This window comes from Sciurus vulgaris (genome assembly GCF_902686455.1).
Source record: "Sciurus vulgaris genome assembly, chromosome: 3".
NCBI classification, from domain to species: Eukaryota; Metazoa; Chordata; class Mammalia; order Rodentia; family Sciuridae; genus Sciurus; species Sciurus vulgaris.
Genome location: NC_136463.1, coordinates 74,055,838 through 74,082,201, shown reverse-complemented (window position 1 = coordinate 74,082,201; position 26,364 = coordinate 74,055,838). Strand labels below are relative to the sequence as shown.

At 44.4% G+C, this 26,364-nt stretch overlaps 1 protein-coding gene across 1 annotated transcript; it reads left to right on the top strand.

Annotated features, from left to right (window-relative positions):
• Positions 1-427: 427 nt before the first annotated feature.
• Positions 428-10,448, top strand: PROC (protein C, inactivator of coagulation factors Va and VIIIa). The gene is given in 10 exon segments (XM_079133823.1): positions 428-477; positions 479-488; positions 1,951-2,041; positions 3,287-3,453; positions 4,489-4,513; positions 4,644-4,781; positions 4,871-5,005; positions 7,282-7,421; positions 8,263-8,380; positions 9,754-10,448. Coding segments are annotated over 10 exon segments (1,449 nt in total). The 5' UTR covers positions 428-442; the 3' UTR covers positions 10,344-10,448.
• Positions 10,449-26,364: the final 15,916 nt, after the last annotated feature.

Below are 26,364 nucleotides of genomic sequence, written 5' to 3'. Positions count from 1 at the left end.
ACATCAGAGGTGACATGTTGTTGTGCAATTAACAGCGTCTTTTTCTTTTTTTTAATGGTGACACACAAATAGGTGCATCTTATAATTAATGGCATCCTAGATTTGATGAAGTATTGTTACTCACTCATTATACTGATAGTGAACAAACTGCAATATATCTAGTAAAAATGTCCCATCTGCAAAAAGGGGATAATGCTCCTCCTCAACCAGTCACTGTGAAACCAAAATCTGTCAGTGATTTGAGAGTGCCAGGCCCTTACCTCCCACCCTGCTGGAGGGTATCTTTGGTGGCCAGAGGTGAGCTTTGGGCAAACTGAGCCATCGGGAGCCAGGATGAGGACTGTCAGCACCATTTGTTTATTTATCTGTGGAGAGGGAGGCCTCAGCACCAAGGGCCAAGCAAATATTTGTGGTTATGGATTAACCCAAGTTCCAGGGTGTCATGGCGGCAGGAGGGCGAACTTGCAGTTTCTCCACGACCCACCCCTGTAAGTCCCCCTCGAGGCAGGACTGTGAGGGGGTATGAAGGGAGGGTGCAGAAGGGAGAAGACAGTTGAGCTGTGTGAGGGTAGAATTCTTGAACCAGGGATCGATCTTAAGACTGGCTGGAGCTCGGGGTCAAGGGAAACATGGGCCCTGCCACATGCCGGCCAGACCAAGGCATGGGTTGGCGTTCCCCAGGACTGAGTACCATAGTCCAAAGGGGCCCTCTCACCACATGCCTCCCTTTTTCCGGACTGTGAGACAAGTGGAAATCAGCTGAGGGGTTCCCTAGGGCCCAGGGCCATCCCCAGAAGCAGCCAGGAACCAAAGACCCTACATTATCCTCACTAGGCCCCCACCTCTAAGGATGGGGCATATCATTTAAACAAACTTCAGACCAGCCCTGAGGAAAGTGGGGTCAGACAGGGCTGTAAAGATGGGGCAGGCAGGCCTGCCCACTTGATCTTGGAAGAAGTGGTTTTCCAGTGGCAGGGCTATTTCTGTGGATTTGTGGAGCACCCAGTGGTTTGGGGCCGTGTTCTAGGCCTGGAGTCACACAGGCCCTGTACTTGAGTCTTAGCTATGCTACCTCCTGATTGTGAATTTTTAGTAAGTTACTTAGCCTATTAAGCCTCAGTTCACTCCCCATGAAAACAGGGGTTATAACATTAACCATCTCTTGGGTTGTTGTAAGCCTTAACTGAGGTAATAATGGCTAGTGTTTACTGAGCTTTTGCTATGTGCAAACCTTGTTTTGTTTTTGTTTTTGGTTCTGGGGATTTAATCGAGGGCCTTACACATGCTAAGCAAGTATTCTACCATTGAGCTATACCCATAGTGCCCCCAAAATTGTTCTAAGAGCTTTATGTGTACTAACATTTAATCCTTTCAACAACCCTTTAAGACATAGTTATCCTATTCATGTTACCATAAGACATGGAGTAGTTAAGCATCTCACCCAACACTGCCTTCTAGTAAGTGCTGGAATTTGCACTAGGCCATCTGGCTTCATGGCCTGTCCTGAATTGTGTGCAAATTGTTTGAAAGACACCCCATGTCCAATCAGTGTTAGCTATTATTCTTAGTGCAGCTATCAGACCAGCAAACACTACCTCTCAATCATCACTAAAAAAAAAATGAATGAAAAGAGGGCACAAGTGAATATTCCAGTGCATCTCATCTCCAGACTAGGCATTTCTGAACTAAGTCCCCTTTGACTGTTCCAAGAACTCTGCATGCTTTCTGCTCTCTCAAGCAGGTGGTGTAACCTTAGCCCCACATAGAGGAGACTGAGGAGACAGGTGGCTGTCTAGTGAAAAAAAAGGCCCCTAACCCCAGCTTTTTCCCTGACAATGAGCACACAGGGATGTCCCTTTAATTCAGCTTCCTGGGAAGGAGACAAGGGGGGTGATAGCAGGTAGACCAGCATTGGTATGGGGCTGTCAGGAACTTAGAAGTCCTCCTCAGACAGGTGTCAACAGCTCCAGAATGTGGCAGCTTGCAAGCCTCTTGCTGTTCGTGGTCACCTGGGGAATTTCCGGCACATCAGCCTCTCCTGGTAAGGCCACCACCAACCCTACCACAGGATCCTCAAAGCCTCCACAGGGCTCACTGGCACCTGCCTTGGCCTCACACTATCCTCCACTTCCTCTGATCCTTGGTGCGGTGAAAGCAGGAAGGAATGGCATGAACTGGCTGGTAAGGCCCAGGCAGGTCAGCTTCCAGAACACAAGCCAGGAGCTGTAACAGCAAGCACAGGTGATGACACGGCTGGGGAAGAGTCACAGACTCCCTAGGTCTTCCCACTCCATCTACTCATTCCCTCAACTATGAAAGTCTCAGGCCCAGGCCTCCATCCACCACTACCCCCACAAACTTCTAAAATGCACACTTGAAGCCTCAATGCCACGCACCAGCCCCTTCCCTGAACTCCACAGAGGGGGACCATGATTCTCTGGGATGACTGCAGGACAAATACTTTGCCCATAGAGCCACACCAAGCTGTTTCTTGCACTTATGTCTTTTCTCGAGTTGTTTATCTTCCTGAGATACCTCTTCCCACTCCCCCAAACACATTCCCTACCCGCAGTCTACTTCATCTGCCATCTCAGCTCAAGAACATCTTCCTCTGGATGCCTTTCTCTCCAACCCCTCTTACTCACTGCCCTGAGTTGATCCGTCCCCCCTAGCTGCTCCACTACCCAAGAGAGGCACCTCTCAGAGCTCAGGAGACACTTGATGACATACATTGGGTGACAGATCTCTCTGTTCTCCTGGCATCCCTGCCCAAGGGGAGGAGCTGGAAAATGCTTGATGGAGTAAGGGAGGGAGACTGAGTGACAATAAGGGATTGTACAAGGTGTATTGGGAGAATGAGACCCATCTAAACATCAGCAGCATCTGGCATTTGTCATTGAATGCTTACTTTTGTGACATGCATGGTATTGTTTTATACAATTATTTCATCCCCGTTATTTATGTGAGTAAATTGAGGTTCAGAGAGGTAAAAACATGGCTCTAAGGTCACACAGAAGTCAGGTTGGAATTCAAAGGGAGGTCTATCTCTGAGCACATGCTCTGAATGGTCAAGTCTCCTGTCCTCCAAGGGTCATTTGCTTCATGAGGAGGGACAGAGCAGAGGGGCAGGGGACAGCATCATTACTGGGCATTGCAATAAGTCCTAAGGGGACCCGAGACAGGCCTTTCCAGGTTCTTTCCCCAGTTTGGCTTCCTCAGACCGCTTCATGGCCTGCAGCCCCTCTCAGTCCCTCCACCACAGTGAGTTTGCTTCCCCCCAAACCAGACTTAGTGTTCTCGAGCAGTGAGCGTGCCCACCAGGTGCTGCGCATCCGCAAACGTGCCAACACTTTTCTGGAGGAACTCCGGCCAGGCAACCTGGAGCGGGAGTGCACAGAGGAGATCTGTGACTTCGAAGAAGCCAAAGAGATTTTCCAAAATGTGGATGACACAGTAAGAGCACCTGACTGGGTTCAGAGGATGAGGCTCAGGGCTGGGCTGAGTTTGGGAGGAACAGGTGGGATTGACCACTGAGGACTTCTTTGGAATCTAGGGAGGCCATGGGCACCAGCCCCTTCTCCCAGCTTGTTGGGGGTGGCTGTGTGGACACTGGCTCTATGGGCTTGTCCTTGTGATTTATTTCCTGTGACTACAAGAAACAGAATTCTCCAACGAGGTCCAGATAGAAGAGTTTGGGGGCTGCTCTAGGCTGGGATTCCCACCCAACCCTTCTGTAGGAAGTTCAGTCCACCTTCCAGTGTACATTGGCCCCCTATGCCTCTCTCCCACCCTCTTTCTCTCTCTTTGTGACCAAAATGCTACCATCCCTGCTTCTACCCTTGCATCTGCCAGGGCTTGTGTGACCACAACTTTCTGATTCTGTTCACATATACTTACTCTGCCTCCGTTCATATTCTCAGGGAAGAAATTCTGATTGCTCAGGGAAACTGAGATTGGGGTCTAGGTCCTTTCTAGTCTGAAGGTCAAAGCTAATACCACCAGCAACAGCTGGGACCTGGTTAGAAAACAGACTGTATTGCCCCAGACTTTGTGAACCAGCAACCTTGTCACACCAACTCTGAGAACACTGGCTTAAGGAAGGACTAGTTCTGTAAGGGGTCCCCCAAACCAGGGAGGGAGTGATGGGGCTGGGAGGAAGCAGAGGAGCCTACTAGGGAATTTGGGTCCTTTCACTGCAGAAGTGCCTGTGGTATAGATAGTCCAGAGAGCAGGGTTCCAACTGTATGGGAAGGGGTGTTGTTCATGGGCTGGGGAGCCAAGGCCGGTGCAGAAGGAGAAGGGGAGCAAGGAACACTAGCCGCTAGCAGCTGGTGACAATCAGGCAGTTTGTCTGGAAGCCCTCCTTTCGCTGCCAGCTCACAGTTGCCCTGGGCCATAGGAGGAGAGAGGTACGGGGTGGGGGTGGGGGCGGCGGGGCTCCCCTTACACACACAAGCTGAGCCCTAAGGCTGCCCCCTCTCTTCACAGCTAGCCTTCTGGTCCAAGTACTTCGGTGAGTGAGATCTAAACCCCCGCGGCTGGGCTGTGCAGGCCTGCTTCCCTGAGCTCTGGGCTGCTGGGGGTCGGGAAGGGAGGTGACGGTAGTTATGACCTCCATCCTCTCATCACGCCCTGTGCTGCAGACGGTGATCAGTGCGCAGACCAGCCCTCGGAGCACCAATGTGCCAGCCCGTGCTGCGGACACGGCACGTGCATCGATGGCATCGGTGGCTTCAGTTGCGATTGTGGCAGGGGCTGGGAGGGCAGCTTCTGCCAACACGGTGAGGGGGTCGCCAGGGTGGGCCCGGGAGGGCGGCTGACCCCTGGCACACAGCGCCACAGCCAGCTCTCCACGATCTCGTGTCAGCAGAGGTGCGCTTCTCCAACTGCTCGGTGGACAACGGTGGTTGCGCGCACTACTGCCTGGAGGAGCAGGGCGGGCGCCGCTGCAGCTGCGCGCCGGGCTACAAGCTGGCGGATGACCACCTCCAGTGCCAGGCCTCTGGTGAGTCGCTCGGCCCCGCCCCCTCACCCACCCTCTCCAGGTCACCGGAATCCCACAGCAAAAGGACCGGCATGGGAAGCACAGGAAGGCTCCCGGTCAAAGAGCATTGAACAGGGCGGAGTCTTAGATGACCACCCACGTGCCCACCCCAACATCTGTCCCTCTGTTACCGCCGTCCCCCAGGTTTTCTTGCTTACTTGCCTGCCTTCCTCCAGGTTGCCCTGTTCTTGGGGACACCTTCTGGAGCATAAACCCATAGGCGACTCATCTCCGAGTCTGAGCAGATCTAGGGCATCTTCCTCCATCTATCCTGGACGTGTTGATTTCCTTTGGACACATTTTCAGCCCTGTATCCCATTTCCCGCAATGCCTTGATCCTCCAGGAGAGAACGAAACCTGATTTTGCCTTCTTTTATATTTTCCTTTTTATGCGTTTTTGTCTTCATCAAATTTATTATATATGGAGTTTAATAAATCAGGATTTTACACCTCTTACAATGAATTTCCCCATATTTTCTTTGGTGTGGGCACCCCCCCCCCTTCTACTTCCTCTTGGACCCTTTTAATGAGGAAATTCATATCTTCTACCTCTAGGAGCATTTTTCTTTCTTTCTTTCTTTCTTTCTTTTTTTCCCCCCATGCTGGGGATTGGACCCAGCACCTTATATTTATGAGGCAAACACTCTACCAACTGAGCTATAACCCCAACCTAGGAGCATTTTTAGAATTATTTCTTTGACAATCTCCTCTCTGCCTTGTTTGTCTTCTCTTTCTGTGTCTCTAGTTTTATCATCTTTACCATTTTCCATCTCTTTGACTATGTGTTCTTTCAAGGGACTTTCCACAACTTTATAATCCAATCCTTCTACTGAAAACTTTTTCTTGCTTTGAATTTTGAAATAAGAAGAGAGACACAGTAAGTTGCAAGGGAATGCCAGGTGGACCTGTGGGCCTGTGGACTTTTCTGTGAGGTCATCGGAAGGTCAGAGTCATTCTTTCTACTGTACAGATCCTTAAGACTTCCATTTAGGCCAGTTTTTGGAGGGGAGGCCTCTGAAGTCTATGCAGGCTTGGCTTCCTGCCCCTTGGAGCAGGGTGGAGCAGAGGAGGTGGCTTCAGGGCACCTGCAGAGGTTGCTTGACTCCCTGTGGTCAAACAGTTCACTATCACAGCAGCAGCACTGCCTGGAATTCCTAGTCACAGTCTGTTTCGCCCTCCGCAGGTGACTGTCTTCTGCAGGAGAGGGAGGACATTTAGGCATGGAGGAGGTCTCTAGTGCTCTCTTCTTTTCCTGGTCCTGGCCATTGAATCCAGGGCCTTGTACATGCTTTGCAGGCATGTGCTCTACCATTGCGCTATATCCTCAGCCCTTTTTATTTTATTTTGAGACAGGTTCTTGCTGAGTTACTCAGGCTGGCCTCAAACTTGCAATCTTCCTACCTCAATCTCACAAGTATCTGGACTGGCTTCTAGCAGTCTCTTCTATGAACTCAACATGCCTTCTGTGCACAATTGCAATTGTACTGCGTCCCTAAGAGGCACTGAGGTCTCCTGAGGGACTTGGGTGCAATTCTTGTCTTTTGGGCACCCTGTTACTGGCTGAGAGTTTTGCTTTCTCAGTTTGCCAAGTCAGTCACAATGTTTGTCTGCTGCTCAGTTTCTGGAATTTTACTACTGCTGTTTACTTTGCATTCTCTCATTACATGGTTCCCCTGTTGAAGGTGTCCCAATGCCCTACAAGTCTAGATCCTCCAACCTGACATTCAAGGCCCATTAGAAGCAGACCCAGGCAGATTCTCCAGTCCCTGTTTCTCCCTGGTATGCTCTCTTCTTTTAGAAGAGAGGCCTTGCCGTCCTGCTCAGGCTTACTTTGGGCTCTCCAGGCATGCCCACCTCCTTCTCCCCACAACTTCTTACCTCTGTTAGGAGCTTGGCAGCATGCTGGCAAGAGACCTTCCTTATGTATCTTGGGATTATTCCCCAACAGCCCAACAGCACTGGGTTATAATGAATCACTGAGACATTTAACAACCTATGCAAGGACACAGGTAGTGATGCTGCTTGATCTGTCTCGCCATTAGGAGGTACTGTTTGTTGACTGACTGACTGACGGATCAGAGTAAAGTCACAGCTAATATGGAGTGTTATAAGCATTATTTATCCTTTGAAACATACAACATGCCAAACTGACCTACAGACAGAAGGAGAATCAAGATGGGAGGACAGTGTCGAGAGTAGTGCCTGGTAGTCCACTTACCATCTCCCTCTACTTTTAGTGAGGTTCCCATGTGGAAGACTAGGGATGCGAATGGAGAAGAAGCGCAATAACTTCAAACGTGATACAGACCAAGTCATACGAATAGATCCAAGGATCGTCAATGGATCATTAACCCGACAGGGAGACAGCCCCTGGCAGGTGAGAGGAGAGGAGTGGCTGCCTCTCTCATTCGCTGGGTCAGGGATCACTGAGGCCCTCCTGGGAGTTCCAGCTCAGGATGTAGAAATGGGGAGGGAAGACACCTGATAAGGGTTGGAGTGGGACTCAGAGAAAGACAGAGGTGACCTGGTGGGAGGGGAGTACTAAGGAAAGTGTAGAATGGGTCATGGGGTCATAATGGGGAATATGCAGGCTAGAGTTACAGTTTTAGAAAGAGCTAGAAAGGTAAAGCTCTGTTGGTGGGAGTTTAGGCAGAGACCCTGCTGATGGGTGGGGAGTGGGAGAAGGCTAGGAGAGAAGACTGACTTGCTTATTTCTCCTCTCTGTGGAGAGAGGAAATCAGCCAGAAATCAACAACTAGGGTACTGGCCTTTGGGGGCTCACAGACTCTGTCAGAATCAGGATCCTAAATACCTGCAACCCAGTGGGACCAAAGCAAGGACAACCATCAGGAGAGAGACTGAGGGAGGCCTGAAGGATGCCCAAGTCAGCCTGGGGGCTACAAAGTCTTCCCAGAGGATGTGAGGCCTGGCCCAAAGACCCCAAGGTGAGAAGACTTCTCCCTGTGATGGGGAGGCTGAAGATGACTGCAGGAACAGTCTGAGCCAGGTCATAGAGATATCCTGATACAGGCCAGTCCTTACAATGTGCACGAATAGAGAATGCTAGAAAAGGGCCATAAGTCTATGTATGTCCATGTGACCAGAGAGCCCAGGGAAGCACTTGAGAACTGTACCAGGGACTGTGTGAAACTTAGAGGTCCTGGACTAGGAGTTGTCAAAGGCAGCCTTGTGATGTCACCACTTCACCCTCATTCCAGGTGATCCTACTGGACTCAAAGAAGAAGCTGGCCTGTGGGGGGGTGCTCATCCACACCTCCTGGGTGCTGACGGCGGCCCACTGCATGGAGAACTCCAGAAAGCTCACTGTCAGGCTTGGTATGAGCTGGGGTCAGGCAGGGGGGCTGCCAGAGGCCTGGGTAAGGGGTGGCAGGGGTAATGGGCAGGCTGTCCAGGTTTGAGAGATCCTGGTCTCAGGGTGCTTGAACTCCACAGAAGGTGCTTTGGTGGAAGAGGCCTATGTGCTCCCACCATACCTGCCCCTGTGACACCAGGCTAGAATGGGATTCTCTTGAGTGCTTTTTTGTTGTTGTTGTTGTTTGTTTTTGTTTTTGTTTTTTTGCACTGGGGATTAAACCTGGGCACTTAGCCACTGACCTACATCCCTAGCCCTTTCTATTTTTCATTTTGAGACTGGGTCTCACTAAATTACTTGGGTCCTCACTAAATAAATGAGGTTGACCTTCAACTTGCAATCTTCCTGCCTCATCCTCCCAAATCTCTGGGATTACAGATATGCATCACTGTACCTGGTTTGAGTACCCTCTTCAAATCTGGGCACACATGTTTGCAAGTGAGAGGGTTATACACATCCTTGTCCCCTCACCTCCCCTTACGTGGAACAGGCTGTGTGGGGGCCTCAGCACACTAGGGTGCAGAGACCCACAAGACCTGGCTTCAGAGTCAGGCTTCACACAGACTGATAGGGATGGAACTCTGCAGCAAGGGACTCTGGCATCTGCCAAAGCAGCTAACTGTTTTCCCTGGAGTCTGGGGTTGGGGCTGTTAAGTCTAGGTCTTACTCTGACAGTTTCTAGAGGGACTCTCATTAGACTCTATGCAAAAAAAAAAAAAAAAGGAAGAAAGAAAGAAAAAAAGAAAAAGTAAAAGGTGTATTGTGAATGTCTACATTCATACTTCTTACAATTACTGTCATCACAACTGATGGCCAGTGACCCCTAATGGGACTTGGTGTGGGACTTCTAGGCCCTCCATCCCAGGAACCACTGACCTTGCTGAGGAGGACTTTGTCCCTCATACGTGGTCCAGATCATTATTCCCCTGCAGTACCTATGTCCTCCTCTTTGGGTCTTGCTGCTCTGGCCCTTGTTTCTCCAGTTATAGGTGCTCCATATTTCCTTTTCTGACTCTGATCTGTGTTTGCTGGTTTCCAGGGCCTTGGGCCTCCCTGCTACCCCAGGCTTCCCTGTCTTGCTGTTCCTTCTATGAGTCCTGAATCCACACCAGCATTCTGTCCCTTTGGGATTAACACCCATGGGCCACCCTTTCTGGTAGGAATTCACCCTTGATAAGGATCCAAAACACAGACAGTTGGCTTCATGACAGTGTCTTTGTGACATGTGGGCAACCCTGCCAGCCAAACCCATTCAAGCCCTCCATCCAGACCCAATGGAGCACAGCCAACTTGTGGGCTCCTCTGGCCCACTCTGACAGCATCCTCTACCCTGCAGGTGAGTACGACCTGCGGCGCAGGGACAAGTGGGAAGTGGACCTGAACATCAAAGAGGTCTTCATTCATCCCAACTACAGCCGGAGCACCACTGACAACGACATCGCACTGCTCCGCCTGGCCCAGCCCGCCACCCTCTCAAAGACCATCGTACCCATCTGCCTCCCCGACAGTGGCCTTGCGGAGCGTGAGCTCACTCAGGCTGGCCAGGAGACAGTGGTGACTGGCTGGGGTTATCACAGCAGCCGAGAGAAGGTGGCCAAGAGAAACCGCACCTTTGTCCTCAACTTCATCAAGATTCCCGTGGCCCCACGCAACGAGTGCATGCAGGTTATGAACAACATGATCTCTGAGAACATGCTGTGTGCAGGCATCCTAGGAGACCAGCGGGATGCCTGTGAAGGTGACAGTGGGGGACCCATGGTTGCTTTTTCACGAGGCACCTGGTTCCTGGTGGGCCTGGTGAGCTGGGGTGAGGGCTGTGGGCTCCTTAACAACTATGGTGTCTATACCAAGGTCAGTCGCTACCTAGACTGGATTCACAACCACATCAGAAGCAAGGACAACTCCACCAAGGTCCAGGTGCCATAGCACCCCTCTCTCCTCATCTCTGGACCCCAGAGGGCACTCTGCAGTGGAGCTTGGGATATTGAATGGCAATACATGGGACATTAAAGGGCTTGTGACATACACACACCAGCCTGTGACTTTGTCTGACCTTTCATTCCTGTTCTGGACCATTCTAGAGGGAAGTAACATTTACTGAGCACCTACTTTATGTCACTCACTTTATGAACAGAATATTATTGAACTCCCAAAGCAATTTTGTGGAGTGGGGAGGAACAGATCCAATTTTGTAGGGTCTGAAGCTGATGCAATTTGGGGTTCGTGTGTGCTCTCTTTATAAAAAAGAATGAAGCTGGGCGTGGTGGTGCACACCTGTAATCCCAGCAGCTAAGGAGGCTGAGGCAGGAGGATTGTGAGTTCAAAGCCAGCCTCAGCAACTCAGCCAGGCCTTAAACAACCCACAAGACCTTGTTTCTAAATAAAATATAAAAAAGGGCTGGGAATGTGGCTCAGTGGTTAAGTGCCCCTGGGGTTCAATGCCTGATACTTAAAAAAAAAAAAAAAAAAAAAAAAAGAATGAAAAAGTGTGATTACAAAACTGTTAGAGTCTTTCTAAAGGCCTTGGAAAGAGACTGTGCAAGACAAGGACCCTAAAACTTATGCTTGACCAGCTGTGGAGGGAGGCAAGGTACAGGGAGGTCTAACAGTGGAGCCAGGATTTAAATTTAGGTCTAACTGCAAACCCCAGGTGCTTTTCTCTGTTGTGCTTTGTTCCTGGGGGTCAACTGTTTTGACATCTGCTGGGTATGGAGAAGTAGCCAGGGCCCCTGAAGGTGTTATTCAGAATGAACTCACAGTTTAGTTGAGGAAACTATTAAGAATAACATTACAAGCTGAGTGTACACCTGTAGTCCCAGATACTAACTACTCATGAGGCAGAGTTTGGATGATCGCTTGAGTCCAAGAGCCAACCTGAGCAACATGGCAAAACTCCATCTCAGGAAGGAAGGAAGAGAGGGAGAAAGGAGGAAAGAAGGGAGGAAGAGGGAGGGAAGGGAGGGAAAAGAAAAGGAAAAAAGGAAGAAAGAAAGGAAAGGGTGGGGGGAGAACAATGTTATACAATTGGGAATAGCAGTAATCACTGTTACCTGCTGCTGTTAACCTCTGGGTCCTCCCCTGGCCCCACCATGCTCATTGGACAGCGTGGTGAATTGGATGTAGGACGTTGGACAAGAAGCCAGCCGACCTAGGTTTTAGGCCTAACTCTCATATCAACTTGCCTTCCAAAGGAGGGATCCCCATAAGCCACCTAATCGTCCGGTCTCCAAATAGTGTAGTGGCTCTGGAGTCAGTCAGGCCTGGGACCCTGTTACTACCACCTAGTTCTGTAATTGATCTTAGAAGAGCTGTTGTCCCAGCCTCCTCCCAATTTGTTGATAACAACCAGAGCTCTGTGTGCAGAGACTACACAACAGGGGACAGGGCAGCCATTAGGACCTTGCTGGTCCATGGCCCGTCTCATTTAGCCCCAGCCTCTGCCAGAATCTCAGAGAGCCTGTGTCCCACTGCAGCTCACCCTACACCTTGCCCCATTGTTACTCTTCTGAGTTGTCCAGGACTAGCATGAACAAAAGAATAAGTGACCTCTCCTGGGGAATGACAGATTGTCCACACTTACCATATATATTTGGAAGGTCATTTACCTTTTCTGAGCTTCAGTTACCTCATCTGGGTTCAATGGGAAAGCACCAGCCTGTGTTTTCTAAGATCCTTGATGATAAAATCAAATAATATTTATAAAGTGTCTGGGCCCTTTAACTCAGTTCCAGGTGAACAGAACCTGATTCACAAGTTTCTGGGTGGTAGAGAGATTATACAAAATTTAAAATAAAAACAGTAGTAAACTACAAAGTAAGCACAATGAAGTCCATGAGAATTCTAACTTTAGGGTTGAGGTTGTGGCTCAGTGGTAGAGAGCTTGCCTCACATGGGTGAGGCACTGGGTTCAATTCTCAGTACCACATATAAAGAAATGAATATAATAAAGATCCATCATCAACAACAACAACGACAACCAATCTAACTTTAGTGGTGGCATATGCCAATAATCCCAGTGACTCTGGACACTAAGGAAGAAGATCACAAATGTGAGGCCAGCTGCAGCAACTTAGACCCTGTCAAAATAAAATCTTAAGAAGGACTGGGGATGTAGCTCAGTAGTAGAGCACCCCTGGGTTCAATCTCCAGTACCAAAACAAACAGACAAAAAGTTGACTTTGCCCATGAAGACTACTTCAATATCTTTTTTTTTGCCTTTTCTCAGCTGATCATTTCAAAACTCCTTTTCTCAACTGGGCAGTGCCCTAAGTGTTGCTCCTTCAGCCCCTGAGACAGGACTGCCCTGTGAATGGGAAGCTCTCCTAAAAGGAGAAGCCAGGGGCTGCCCACCCACTTCCCTCTCCATGTCCAGTCTTAGCTGAGCCTGGGGGAACCCCACCCCTCACCAACAGGGCCAGGCCTAGCCTGTGTGGGATAAGCCTGAAGCTGGCTAATGATTGACCTTCCCAAATATTGACAGAGACCAGGACCTGCCACTGCCCAACACACGCCACTCTTTTCCCTCACCTGCTGCCTGGCTCCATGTCACAAGAGACACAGCAGGGACTTTGGAGCTAGCCACATCCCCACCCAGACTCCCCGAGTTGGGCATTTGAGGGAGCCCTCTGAGCCTCCTTTCCTTTCATCCAAATAGAGACAGTTGGCAATTCCTGCTCTGTTTGCAGGGAGATGACTGCAGTTGCCAGTGGTCAGATGCCTGGCACATCCCCACAGTGACAGTGCCCAGCTTCCCAGCCTCTCCTAAGGCTTGGCCCACCTACTCCTTCTACCACCCTCCCTGCTGTTCCCAGTTTATCCTGGTCCTTTGGCCTCATTAGTTAGCACTTGATTATCTGTCCTTCCTATGGCACCTACTCCAGGCTAAACTGGGTGAGGGGCTTCTCAAGAGGCAGGAGCCCCAATCTCTCACCCCAGGCCCCCAGCACAGGTCTCTGCATGTTGCTGCCTTCTATTGGACAACTGAATTCTTCTACCATCACAGGTGACTTTCACCCGTGCCCATGTGCCCTTTCTCTGAAGAGATGTTAGTCACTGTGACTCTCAATCTTGGGCTTTCATGAAAGGATCAGGAAAAAAGAAAGGGGGCAGGAGCCTACAAAGGGACACCTCTAGGCAGCAAGCAAAGCAGGGGTTTGATCTTGGATTCTCACCCTGGGAACTCTGGGAAGAAAGGGTATGAACCCAAATCTTAGATGAGAAAAGAAGGTTCAGGAAGGCCAGGCAGTAAGTCTTGGGTCCCCATCTGGGAAACAACTACCAAGCCCAGGACCTGAACATACTCTGCTCTGCCAGGTTGCCACTCTGACTCCACCCAAATGAAGCAGTAATAAGAGATCATTTCTCAACTGAATCTTGGATTCTTCTCATGTCCTTTTACTTTTTCAATGAAGAGGCTGAATTAAAGCAGCTCTGTATAAAGCTTTTCCCATAAAGTTTGCTCTTTCCCTGGGCCTTGTCTGACCCAGGTGCTTCTCTGGACTCAGCTTGGGGCCCAGAGGTGGCGCTCAATACATACAGGTCATGGATGTGTGCTTTCACCAAATGCTCCCTCTTTTGGGATCTGTGGTCTATCCCCATAGTGCTTGCCTCCTATGTGATACTTAACTCTCACACACGTACCATGCCTGCAGAATTGCACGTCTGTGGCCAGAAAACCCAGCACCTGCTTAAAGTGGGCTAATGTCTCCTCCTAGGCTGTGACCTCAACTGTGTGCTCCAAAGATGCAAGCTTTGTCAGGCAGGGGGCAGATGGGACACAATGGGGAAGTAATCTGCTGTCTCTCACTGTCCCTTCTGGAGGAGGATCTGTCCACACCCCAAAGTGGAGTCTGACTTTTATCTCCTGGGCTGGAGGGCAGAGCTGTCCACACTGCAGGGAACTGAGGGACAAGGATACTAGAAGCAGAACTTTCAGCCTGACAGACTGGCTGAGTAGCACTATGGCTTCAGGGCACCAAATATCATAAAATGATTTAGGTGGATTTTTGGGGGGATTGAACTCAGAGGCACTCGACCACTGAGCCACATTTGAGTTGGGTGAATTTTGTGATTGAACTCAGGGTCTTAAAATGCTAGGCAAGAGCTACACCCCCAACTCCTTTTTGGTATTGTTTTTATTTTGAGACAGGGCCTCACTAAGGTGCCTCCAACTTGAGATCCTTCTGTCTCAACCTTCAGGGTTGCTGGGATTATAGGTGTGTGCCACAAAGTCTGGTTTTTCTTTTTCCTTTTTAGGAAAACTTGTTTAAGATGGGTTAACTAGTCTCTAAAAGTTTGTTTGAACTCACACACACAAAATCACAGAAGGCTGAGATGTTTCACAGGAACAGAACGACGTTTACTATCTTTGCAATGGTATTTTGTATCTGTTCAGCAATGCATCTATTTCATTCAGGTTTTCAAATTTATTGACTTTTGATAAAATAGTTCCTAATCTCCACCCCCTTTACCCTTTTCAATCTTTTTACTTTTTTCCACTAATGGGGATGAACCCAGGAGTGCTCTACCACTGAACTACATCCCCAGTTCTTTTTATTTTTTATTTTGAGATCAGCGTTTTGTTAAGTTGTTCAGAATGGCCTCAAACTTGAAATCCTCTTGCCTCAACCTCCTAAGTCACTGGAATTGCACTACCGCAGTCAGCTAACAACAGAAATTTGTCGTTTCACGGTTTGGGAGGCTGCAAGTCCAAGATCAAGAGGTCAGCGAAGTTGGTTCCTGCTGAGGTGTGCAAGGGAGAATCTGGTCTATGCCTGCTGGTAAGCTCTGGCATTCCTTGGCTTGTAGATGCATCACCCTGCCCTCTGCCTCCATGCTACCACGGCTTTCTCCTTATGTATTCACATCATCTTTCCTGGATATTCTCTGTCCAGATTTCCCCTTTGTATAAGGACATTGCCCTAGGGACCCATCATTTTCCCAAATGATCATTTTTTTTTTTTTTTTTTTTTTGGTACCAGGGATTGAACCCATGGGTGCTTAACCACTGAGTCACATCCTCAATCCTTTTAAAATATGCTTTATTTAGAGACAAGGTCTCATTGAGTTGCTTAGTGTCTCACTAATCTACTGAGGCTGGCTTCAAACTCACGATCCTCCTGCCTCAGCCTCCTGAGTTGCTGGGATTATGGGCATGCATACTGCACCTGGCTTCCAATATGATCTTGTTTTAATTAATTATGTCTACAATAGCCCCGTTTCCAACCGTTTCCAAATATGGTCACCTTTGGAGGGCCTGGGGTTAGGACTTCAGCATATGAATGTTGTTGGGACACATTTCAACTCATAACATTTTATGATGATTAATTTTTTGTGTCAAACTGGCTACCCAGATATTTGGTCATACATTATTCTGAGTGTTTTCTGTGCAGATTTTTTTTTTTTTGCATGAGATTAACATTTAAATCTGTGAACTCTCAGTAAAACAGTTTACTCTGCATAATGTGGTGGGCCTCGTCCAATATGTTGAAGGACTTAATTAGAACAAAGACTGACTTTCCCTAAGCAAGAAGAAATTCTCCAGAACACTGCCTTCAGACTTTAACTGCAGCTCTTCCCTTGAGTCTCCAGCTGACCCATTCTGCAGATTTTGGTCTTGTCAATATCCAAAATTATTGAACCAATTCCTTCAAAACTTCTCTCTCTTCACATTCTTTTGGTCCTGTTTCTCTGGAGAACTCTGACTAATGAACACTTGTTTTTAATTTTGTTTCTTAATAAATATATTTTTAAAAAATAATTTCCTTCCATGTGTTGTTTTAACTGTAAACCACAAATTAACGTTTAATTCTTACTAATCTTAGTCTTCCTTATGATTTTTTACTAATATGTTAACAAGTTTGCAAACATAAAAACAATTTTTATACCTTTATTTATTTTTATGTGGTGCTGAGGATCAAACCCAGTGCCTTATACATGCTAGGCAAGCGCTCTACCACTGAGCCACAACCCCAGCCCCCCAAACATGAAAATTTTAAAGTATTTTTGTTATTAATTTTAATTTTCATCACCTTTGGCCAGAGAACATGTTCCATATCACCTGGAGCCCTTAGACTTTATTGAGGTTGCCTTCATGGCCCAGAATATTTTTGTAAATGTTCCCAGTGTTATGGTGCGCAACTGAAAAACAGACCGATTACCACTAACAAGTCCAAATTTGAGAATCTTTATTAGTCCGCCGGCTGACTGTCTCACATAATGCCCTAAAAATGGCTCTGGGGAGAATAGCCCCGGCCATAAGGTTGCATGGGTTTTTACACCATAAATCAGTACATCAATCATAAGTGTCTGTTGCTATGATTTAAAATTACAAATTAACATCATAAGATCTGAAATCATTAGCAGAAGGGGGAAGTGGGTCAAAACGACCTTACTTAGGTACAAACTAAAGAATGGTTACTAACATCCAGATAATTGCTGTTGACTTCATTGCTAACATGGTACATTGTTTAGGAAAAACAGGAATCAAAAAGAGAACAATATAAGAATTGTCATTTTGTGTTGCCAAACAGGTCACGCTATGTAACTGATGATGGCAACAGAGGCAGGGTGTTCCCATGGGAGAAGCATTTCCTACTTCACATGTTGTCTCAGAGAAAATGGAGTCTGTTTAGTCATTGCCCACATAGCCTGGCCTATAACATTTCCATGATGTCAAATATGTCAGCCCATCACACCAGTATATTCATTCAAAAAGAATCACCTGTTAAAACAACATGTTAAGAATAAATCAAAGTTATACACACACAGAAAAGAAATCAGATTAGAACCAAGGACTTCATATGTGACCACAGAACTTCACACGTACTTCCCAAGTGCTTTGTAGTAGGTCATCCTCCTGTACTCCTCTTTTTCTCTCTTACAATTTGACTAGTTTGCACTGATCTTTCTTCAAGTTCACACATTTTCTTCTCCTGTGTCCCAACCCTATGAGCTCTGTCCAAAGAGTTATTTCCTTTTCTTGTCTTATTGTGTTAACTAGAACTTCAGTACAATGTCAAATAGTAGTGATAAGAAGGAAGCTTCCTACCTTGTTCCTGATCTTAGGGGCAAAGCATCTCATGTCTTACCATTAAGTATAATGTTAGCTGTAAGGTTTTTGTAATTTTTTTTTTAATCTAAATTGAAGAAGTTTCCCTCTAATTCTGGTTTTCTGAGAGCTTTGTTTAGTTTTGTTTGATCATGAATGGGTGTCAGACTTTGTCAAAAACTTCTTTCTGCATCTACTGATATGATCATATTTTTTGTTTTTAGCCTTAGTGATCAATTGCATTAATTGATTTCTAGTGTTGAACCAGCCTAGTATATCAGGAATCAGTCCTACTTGGCCATGGTATATAATTGTTTTCATGCCTTATTGAACTTAATTTGTTAATTTTTGGATGAGGACTTTGGCATCTCTATGCATTGGAGATATGACTGTGTAGTTTTCCATTCTTGATTCTGATTTCGGTATTAGGGTAAAAGCTATCCTCATAAAATGAGTTAGGAAGTATTTTTTTGTTTGCTTTCACTTCCTGGAAGAGGTTGTAAGAGAATTGGTGTAATTTATTCCTTAACATCTGGTAGAATTCACCAGTGAACTTATCTGGGTCCTAGTGTTCTCCATTTTGGAGGGTTATCAACTATTGCTTTAGTTTCCTTTAGGTAGAATCGATTTGAATTACATAATTCTCCTTGTGTGTTTTGATAGATTGTGTATTTTTAAGGAATTGTCCTGTTTCATCTAGGTTGTAACACTTGTGGGCATAGGGTTGATTAGAATATTCCTTTATTATCCTTTTAATGTCTGGAATTAGAAATGATGGTCCCTCTTTCACTTCTGATATTAGTTATCAGTGTCTTTTCTTTCTTTTTCTTAATTTGGCTAGAAGTATATCAATTTACTAATCTTTCTAAGAACCAGGTTTGGTTTTGTTGACTTTTCTCTTTTGATGGCCTACTTTCAATTTCAGCTTTAGTTTTTATTTTTTCCCCTATTTTTCCTGCTTACTTTAGATTTACTTTACTTTTCTTTCTCTAGTTCCCCCAAAAGTGGAAACTTAGATTACTGATTTTAGATGTTCTTTATTGCCTTACATACACAAATTTTTAAATTTCCCTCCAACATTGCTTTTGCTGGATCCCACACATTTTGAAAAATTGTATTCTCATTTTATTTTAATTGAAAATATTTTAAGATGTCACTTGAGACATCTTTGTTTGTCCAAGGAAGTCTTTATTTTTCCTTTTTTTGTTTTTTCTCAGTACTGGGATTTGAATCCAGGGGCACTCTACCACTGAACTACAGCCCCCAGGGGGAGCTGCCCCTATTTTGAGACAGGGTCTAGCCAAGTAATAATAGCTGGCCTCAACCTTGAAATCCTCCTGCCTCAGTCTCCTAAACAAGCTGGACACAGATGTACCAGGCTCTCCTTCACATTTGAAAGATAATTTGCTGGTTCCAGAATTCTAAGTTGATGATTATTTTTCTTTCAACATTTTAGATGCTTCACTCCACTCTCTTCTTGTTTGTAGTTTCTGCAGAGAAGTTTGATGTAATTACTCTTCTTGTTCCTCTATAGATAGCAGGGTGTTTTGTTTGTTTTGTTTTAATGTCTGACTTCTTTCAAGATTTTCCCTTTGTCTCTGATTTCTGCAGTTCGGTTTAGATTTTAGAATATTTATACTACTTGGGTGTTCCCTAGGCTTTCTGGATCTGTGGTTTAGTGTCTGTCATTAATTTTGAAAAATTCTCAGTTATTTCTTCAAGCATTTCTTTTCTTTCTTCATCTTTTTCTCCTTGAGTTCCATTATGCAGGTTTTACGTTTTGTATTTGTCCCACAGTTCTTGAATATTCTGCTCTTTTAGATCCTTTTTTTTCTTTGCATCTCAGTTTTGTAAGTTTTTATTAACATTTCTTTAAGCTAACTAATTCTTTCCTTGGCTATGTCCCATGTATTGTAGAGACCATTAAAGGCATTAAGTATCTTTTAATTTCTAAAATTTTGTTTTGATTTTTTTCTTAGTTTCCATCTCTCTGCTTTTATTTCCTGTCTTGCATGCTATCCACTGTGTGTGTGTGTGTGTGTGTGTGTGTGTGTGTGTGTGTGTGTGTGTGTTGCTGGGGATTGAACCGAGGACCTTTTGCTTGCAAGGCAAACACTCTACCAACTGAGCTACATCCTCAGCCCTGTGTTATCCACTTTTTAAAATGATAGCTTTTAAAGTCAGTGTATTAGTCGTAGTTGTAATATAATGTAAAGCTGCTCCCCTGCTCCTTTTCGCTGCAGCCATTTCCCTGCCTCCCAATTATTTGTCAGTCTGTGAACATCCTAGCTAGCTATTGGTTCATCAGTCAGCTTGCAAGTATCCTTCTCTGTTATTGGTCCCCTGTTAGCCTAGCCCCATTCAGCTGCTTAAGCATAGCTTCCCCGCCATCTTTTCTCATGCTTTCTCTCTCCTACTCACTTTCTTTCTCTCTCCTCCTGGCTTTTCACACTCTCTCTTGCGCTTGCCCTTTCTCTTTTCCCCTCATTTTCTCTCTTACCCGGCAGGGAGACACTCTGTTTGCTTAATAAACCCTCTTATGTGATTTCCCGTGTCTGGCGTGGTTTTCGTGGGTTGTTATAGTAGTTGTTTTGAATTCTCTGATATTTCAAATATCTTTCATATCTGAGTCTTTTTTTTTAAATTTTTTATTTATTTATTTATTTTTTTTTATTGTACACAAATGGGATACATGTTGTTTCTCTGTTTGTACATGGCGTAAAGGCATACCATTTGTGTAATCATAAATTTACATAGAGTAATGTTGTTTGATTCATTCTGTTATTTTTTCCCTTCCCCCCCACCCCTCCCACCCCTCTTTACCCTCTATACAGTCCTTCCTTCCTCCATACTTGCCCCCCTCCCTAACCCTAACTCTAACCCTAACACTAACCCTTCCCTCCCCCCATTATGTGTCATCCTCCACTTATTAGCAATATCATTCGTCCTTTGGCTTTTTGAGATTGGCTTATCTCACTTAGCATGATATTCTCCAATTTCATCCATTTGCCTGCAAATGCCATAATTTTATCATTCTTTATGGCTGAGTAATATTCCATTGTATATATATACCACAGTTTCTTTATCCACTCATCAATTGAAGGACATCTAGGTTGGTTCCACAGTCTGGCTATTGTGAATTGAGCAGCTATGAACATTGATGTGGCTGTATCTCTGTAGTATGCTGATTTTAAGTCCTTTGGGTATAGGCCAAGGAGTGGGATAGCTGGGTCAAATGGAGGGTCCATTCCAAGTTTTCTAAGGAATCTCCACACTGCTTTCCAGAGTGGCTGGAAATTTGCAGCCCCACCAGCAATGTATGAGTGTACCTTTCTCCTCACATCCTCGCCAACACCTGTTGTTGCTTGTATTCTTGATAATCGCCATTCTAATTGGGGTGAGATGGAATCTTAGGGTGGTTTTGATTTGCATTTCTCTTATTACTAGAGATTTTGAACATTTTTCCATATGTTTGTTGATTGCTTGTAGATCTTCTTCTGTGAAGTGTCTATTCATTTCCTTAGCCCATTTGTCGACTGGATTATTTGAATTCTTGGAGTAGAGTTTTTTGAGTTCTTTATAGATTCTGGAGATTAGTGCTCTATCTGAAGTACGATTGGCAAAGATATTCTCCCACTCTGTAGGCTCTTTCTTCGCATTGCTGATAGTTTCCTTTGCTGAGAGAAAGCTTTTTAGTTTGAATCTATCCCAGTGGTTGATTCTAGCTTTTATTTCTTGTGCTATGGGAGTCCTGTTAAGGAAGTCTGATCCTAGACCAACAAGGTGAAGATTTGGACCTACTTTTTCTTCTATAATCTGCAGGGTCTCTGGTCTGATTCCGAGGTCCTTAATCCATTTTGAGTTTAGTTTCGTGCATGGTGAGAGATATGGGTTTAGTTTCATTCTGTTGCATATGGATTTCCAATTCTCCCAGCACCATTTGTTGAAGAGGCTATCTTTTCTCCATTGCATATTTTTGGCCCCTTTGTCTAATATGAGAAAATTGTATTTATTTGGGTTTGTGTCCGTGTCCTCTATTCTGTACCATTGATCTACCTTTCTATTTTGGTACCAATACCATGCCATTTTTGTTACTATTGCTTTGTAGTAGAGTTGAAGATCTGGTATTGCAATACCCCCTGTTTCACTCTTCCTGCTAAGGATTGCTTTAGCTATTCTGGGTTTCTTATTCTTCCAGATGAATTTCATGATTGCTTGCTCTATTTCTGTAAGGTACGTCATTGGGATTTTAATTGGAATTGCATTGAATTTGTATAGCACTTTAGGTAGTATGGCCATTTTGACAATATTAATTCTTCCTATCCAAGAACATGGAAGATCTTTCCATCTTCTAAGGTGTTCTTTAATTTCTTTCTTTAGTGTTGTATAGTTCTCATTGTAGAGGTCTTTCACCTCTTTTGTGAGATTGATTCCCAAGTATTTTATTTTTTTCGAGGCTATTGTGAATGAGGTAGTTTTCCTAATTTCTCTTTCTGAAGATTCATCACTTATGTAAAAAATGCGTTGGATTTATGGGCATTGATCTTGTAACCTGCTACTTTACTGAATTCACTTATGAGTTCTAAGAGTTTTCTGGTGGAATTTCCAGGTTCCTCTAAATATATAATCATGTCATCAGCGAACAGGGATAGTTTGAGTTCTTCTTTTCCAATTCGTATCCCTTTAATTTCTTTGGTTTGTCTAATTGCTCTGGCCAGAGTCTCAAGAACGATGTTGAATAGAAGTGGTGAAAGAGGGCATCCCTGCCTTGTTCCAGTTTTTAGGGGGAATGCTTTCAGTTTTTCACCATTTAGAATGATAGTAGCCATGGGCTTAGCATAGATGGCCTTTACAATGTTAAGGAATGTTCCCACTATCCCTGTTTTTTCTAGTGTTTTGAGCATGAAGGGGTGCTGTATTTTATCAAATGCTTTTTCTGCATCTATTGAAATAATCATGTGATTCTTAAGTTTATTAATATGGTGAATTACGTTTATTGATTTCCTGATGTTGAATCAACCTTGCATCCCTGGGATGAAACCCACTTGATCATGGTGCACTATCTTTTTAATATGTTTTTGGATGCGATTTGCTAAAATTTTGTTGAGAATTTTTGCGTCGATGTTCATTAAGGATATTGGTCTGAAATTTTCTTTCATTGATGAGTCTCTGTCTGGTTTAGGTATCAGTGTGATATTGGCTTCATAGAATGAGTTTGGGAGGGTTCCCTCCTCTTCTATTTTATGGAATACTTTGAGAAGTATTGGAATGAGCTCTTCTTTAAAGGTTTTGTAGAACTCGGCTGAGAACCTATCTGGTCCCGGACTTTTCTTTGTTGGTAGGCTATTGATGACTTCTTCTATTTCAGTACTTGAAATTGGTCTATTTAAATTGTTTATGTCCTCCTCGTTCAGTTTAGGCAATTCATATGTCTCTAGAAACCTGTTGATGTCTTCAAAATTTTCTATTTTGTTGGAGTATAGATTTTCAAAATAGCTTCTAATTATGTTTTGTATTTCAATCCTGTCTGTTGTGATATTTCCTTGTTCATTCCGAATTTTAGTGATTTGGGTTTTCTCTCGTCTTCTCTTTGTTAGTGTGGCTAAAGGTTTATCAATTTTGTTTATTTTTTCGAAGAACCAACTATTTATTTTGTCAATTTTTTGTATTGTTTCTTTTGTTTCAATTTCATTGATTTCAGCTCTGAGTTTAACTATTTCCTGTCTTCTACTACTTTTGGTGCTGTTCTGTTCTTCATATCTGAGTCTTGTTCTGATGCTTGCTCAGTCTGTTGAAATTTTGAGTGTTTGCTTTTATTATGCCTTGTAATTGCTTTTTTGTTTGTTTGTTTAAATGCAACATCATATGTTGGGTAAGGGATTGAAGACATTTATGTGAGGTTTTATGCTTCTCTAAGAATTAGGCTATTTTCTGTTTGCTATGGCTGAATGTGTCAGAGGGTAAATTTTATTTATTTATTTATTTATTTATTTATTTTCTCCCCATATGTCTTTGGGTTTCCCTAGAAATTTTGCGTGCGTGTGTGTGTGTGTTACTGGGGATTTACCTGGAGGTGTGCTACCACTAAGCCACACCCCCAGCCCTTTTTATTGTATTTTGAGACAGGGGTTTGCTAAATGATTGAGGTTGGTCTGGAACTTGCAATCCTCTTGCCTCAACTTCCCAAGTTCCTGGGATTACAGGCATGTGCCACCACACCCAGCTAGAACCTTGTTAAATTGATCTGAGATGTGCAGTTCTTTCAGTTATATTCCCATTATTATACAGAAGCCCTTACTGGTGAGGTGTGGAGGGTGGGGCAGCAGTCTATAATCCTGTGATTAAGTTTCAGTCTTTTAATGAGCTCCTGGGCTGTGACCATCGCAAGTACTCCTCACCTGGTTTTCCCCCTTTAGGTAGGCAGGAAGCCTAGATCAGGCTGGAGTTGGGGACTTCCCTCACTCTGGTCAGTTAGGTTCTGGTAAAATAGTTCCTGTGAGGGTAAGCCTTGTTAAGAGCAGAATACTCTGAGCCTGCTTGGTGGAACAAGCCTATAATCCCAGCAACTCATGAGGCTGTGCAGGAAGTTGTTTAAGGCCAGCCTTAGTAACTTTGAAAGACCCTCAGGAACTTAGCAAGATAAAATAAAAATTTTTCAAAATAAAAAATAAAAAGGACTGCGGATGTAGGTCAGATGTTAAGTACCCCTGGGTTCAATCCCAGGAACAAACGAACAATAACAAAAAACACCAGAATGTTCTGGGTTATTCTCCCCTCCTCACAAGAGGGATTTTTCTCTGATCCTTATAGCGAAAACTTGGTTGGGTTTCTAGAGGTTAAAAAAAAAAAATGTGTGGGCCTCCATAAGAGTAGCTCCCCTGGGCGCTTTTAACTCTCAAACTTGTCGACAAGGAGCCTACAGCAAACTGTTAATTACAGTTTAGGGGGTTCTACCCCAATACTATTCCCATGGAGTTTTCTACTCCTGGGCTTCTATTCAGTAGGCTCTGATTCTTCATACCTCCTGTGTCTCCTCAGTTTTGGGGCAGGGAGTGGATTTCTGAGAGGCTTAAGAAACTATTGTGGATTCTACCCCTTCAGAAGGACAATCAATTAGCAAAATGATCCTGGGAAGGCGTAAACAGTTGGGTCTCAAAATCTGAAACACTTTCACTACAGTTTTACGTAGCATTATGAAAAAAAAAATTTTTTTTTTTTTTTTTTTGTCTTTACCAGTGGCTCATTAGCTTGGGCAACTAGTAGCACCAGTATTTGAGTGAACCTGTATCAATGGAACCAACTTTTGGGGCCAGAGATGCTCAGATGCCCCAGGAGGGCAGTCAGTCCATCTCTTGGGTCTTCCATCCAAGAAGGTATTAGACATATAAGAAGACTTGGGGTCAGGGTTGGGCTGTATAGTAAAAGGGGAAGAGTGAGAGGGGACTCTCCCTGGATCCATAATAGGCACATGGGATTATACCAATTTTTGATATTTGCTAAGATATGCTCTGTGGCCTAGAAAATGATCTATTTTGGAAAAAGTTTCATGCACAGCTGAGAAGGTAAATGCAACTGTTCTGAGGTGGACTATTCTGTACGTGTCTGTTAGGTCCATTTGATTTATGGTGTTGCTTAGGTTGGAGATACATTTGTTGATTTTTTGTTTTGATGACCTGGCTATTGGTGATAAGCGTGTATTAAAATCCCCCAGTATTAATGTGTTGGGGTCTATGTAGTATTTAATGTCATGCAGTATTGTTTCCATGTAATTGGGTGCATTGACATTTGGGCATAAATGTTTACTATGGCTATCTTCTTGTGGGATTGTTGCCTTCACTAGGATGTAATGTCCTTCTTTTTCTTTTCTAATTTTTACTTGAAATCTACTTTGTCAAATATGAAAATAGTATTCCTGCTTGTTTTGCTAGACCATATGCCTGGAACATTTTTTGCCATCCTTTTACCTTTAGCCTATGGGTGTCTTTGCCTATAAGAAGGTCTCTTGTAAGCAGCATGTAGTTGGATTTTGTTTATTGATCCAGTTCGCTAATCTTTGTCTTTTAATTGGAGAGTTGAGACCCTTAACATTCAGCATTAGTATGGATATGTGATTGTGGTTTCCTAACACTTTGGTTTTTTGCTATATTTTATCCTGTCTTGATTCTCATTTAGTTGATTATTTTTTATTGAATTTCCTCTGTTTGGGGTTTTGGGAATTGTTTTCTAGTTCCTCTGTATCAAGTTTATCTCTGAGTATTCTTTGCAGTGCTGGTTTGGTACTCATGAATTCTTTTAATTTATTCTTGTTGTGGAATGTTTTTATTTCCCCCTCAAATTTGAAACTGAGTTTTGCTGGGTATATTAACCTTGGCTGACAGTTGTTTTCTTTTAGGGTTTGAAATATCTCACTCCAGGCCCTCCTTGACTTTAGGGTCTGCGCAGAGGAATCAAAAGTGAGACTTTATTGGTTTGCCTCCAAATGTGATCTGGTGTTTCTTGCAACTTTTAATATTCTATTCTTGTTTTCTATGTTAGGTATTTTGATTATGATATGTCTCAGTGAACTTCTCATTTGGCTGGGTCTATTCGGGGTCCTATAAATCTCCTGTTTGTGGATATCTATCTTGTTTCTGATACTGGAGTTTTCTGTAACTATCTCATAAAAAATATTCTTTATGTCTTTAGTTTGTGTCTCCATGTTCTCTTCTATACCAATCATTCTCAGGTTTGGTCTTTTAAAATTGTCCCAGTTCTTGTACATTCTATTCATGTTCTATAATTTTTTCCCTTTACTTCTTTCTGTGTATTCAAGATCATATAGCCTGTCTTCAATGCCTAAAGTTCTGTCTTCAAGGGTGAGGTTCTATTTTCTACATCATCTGTCATTGATGCCTTCAA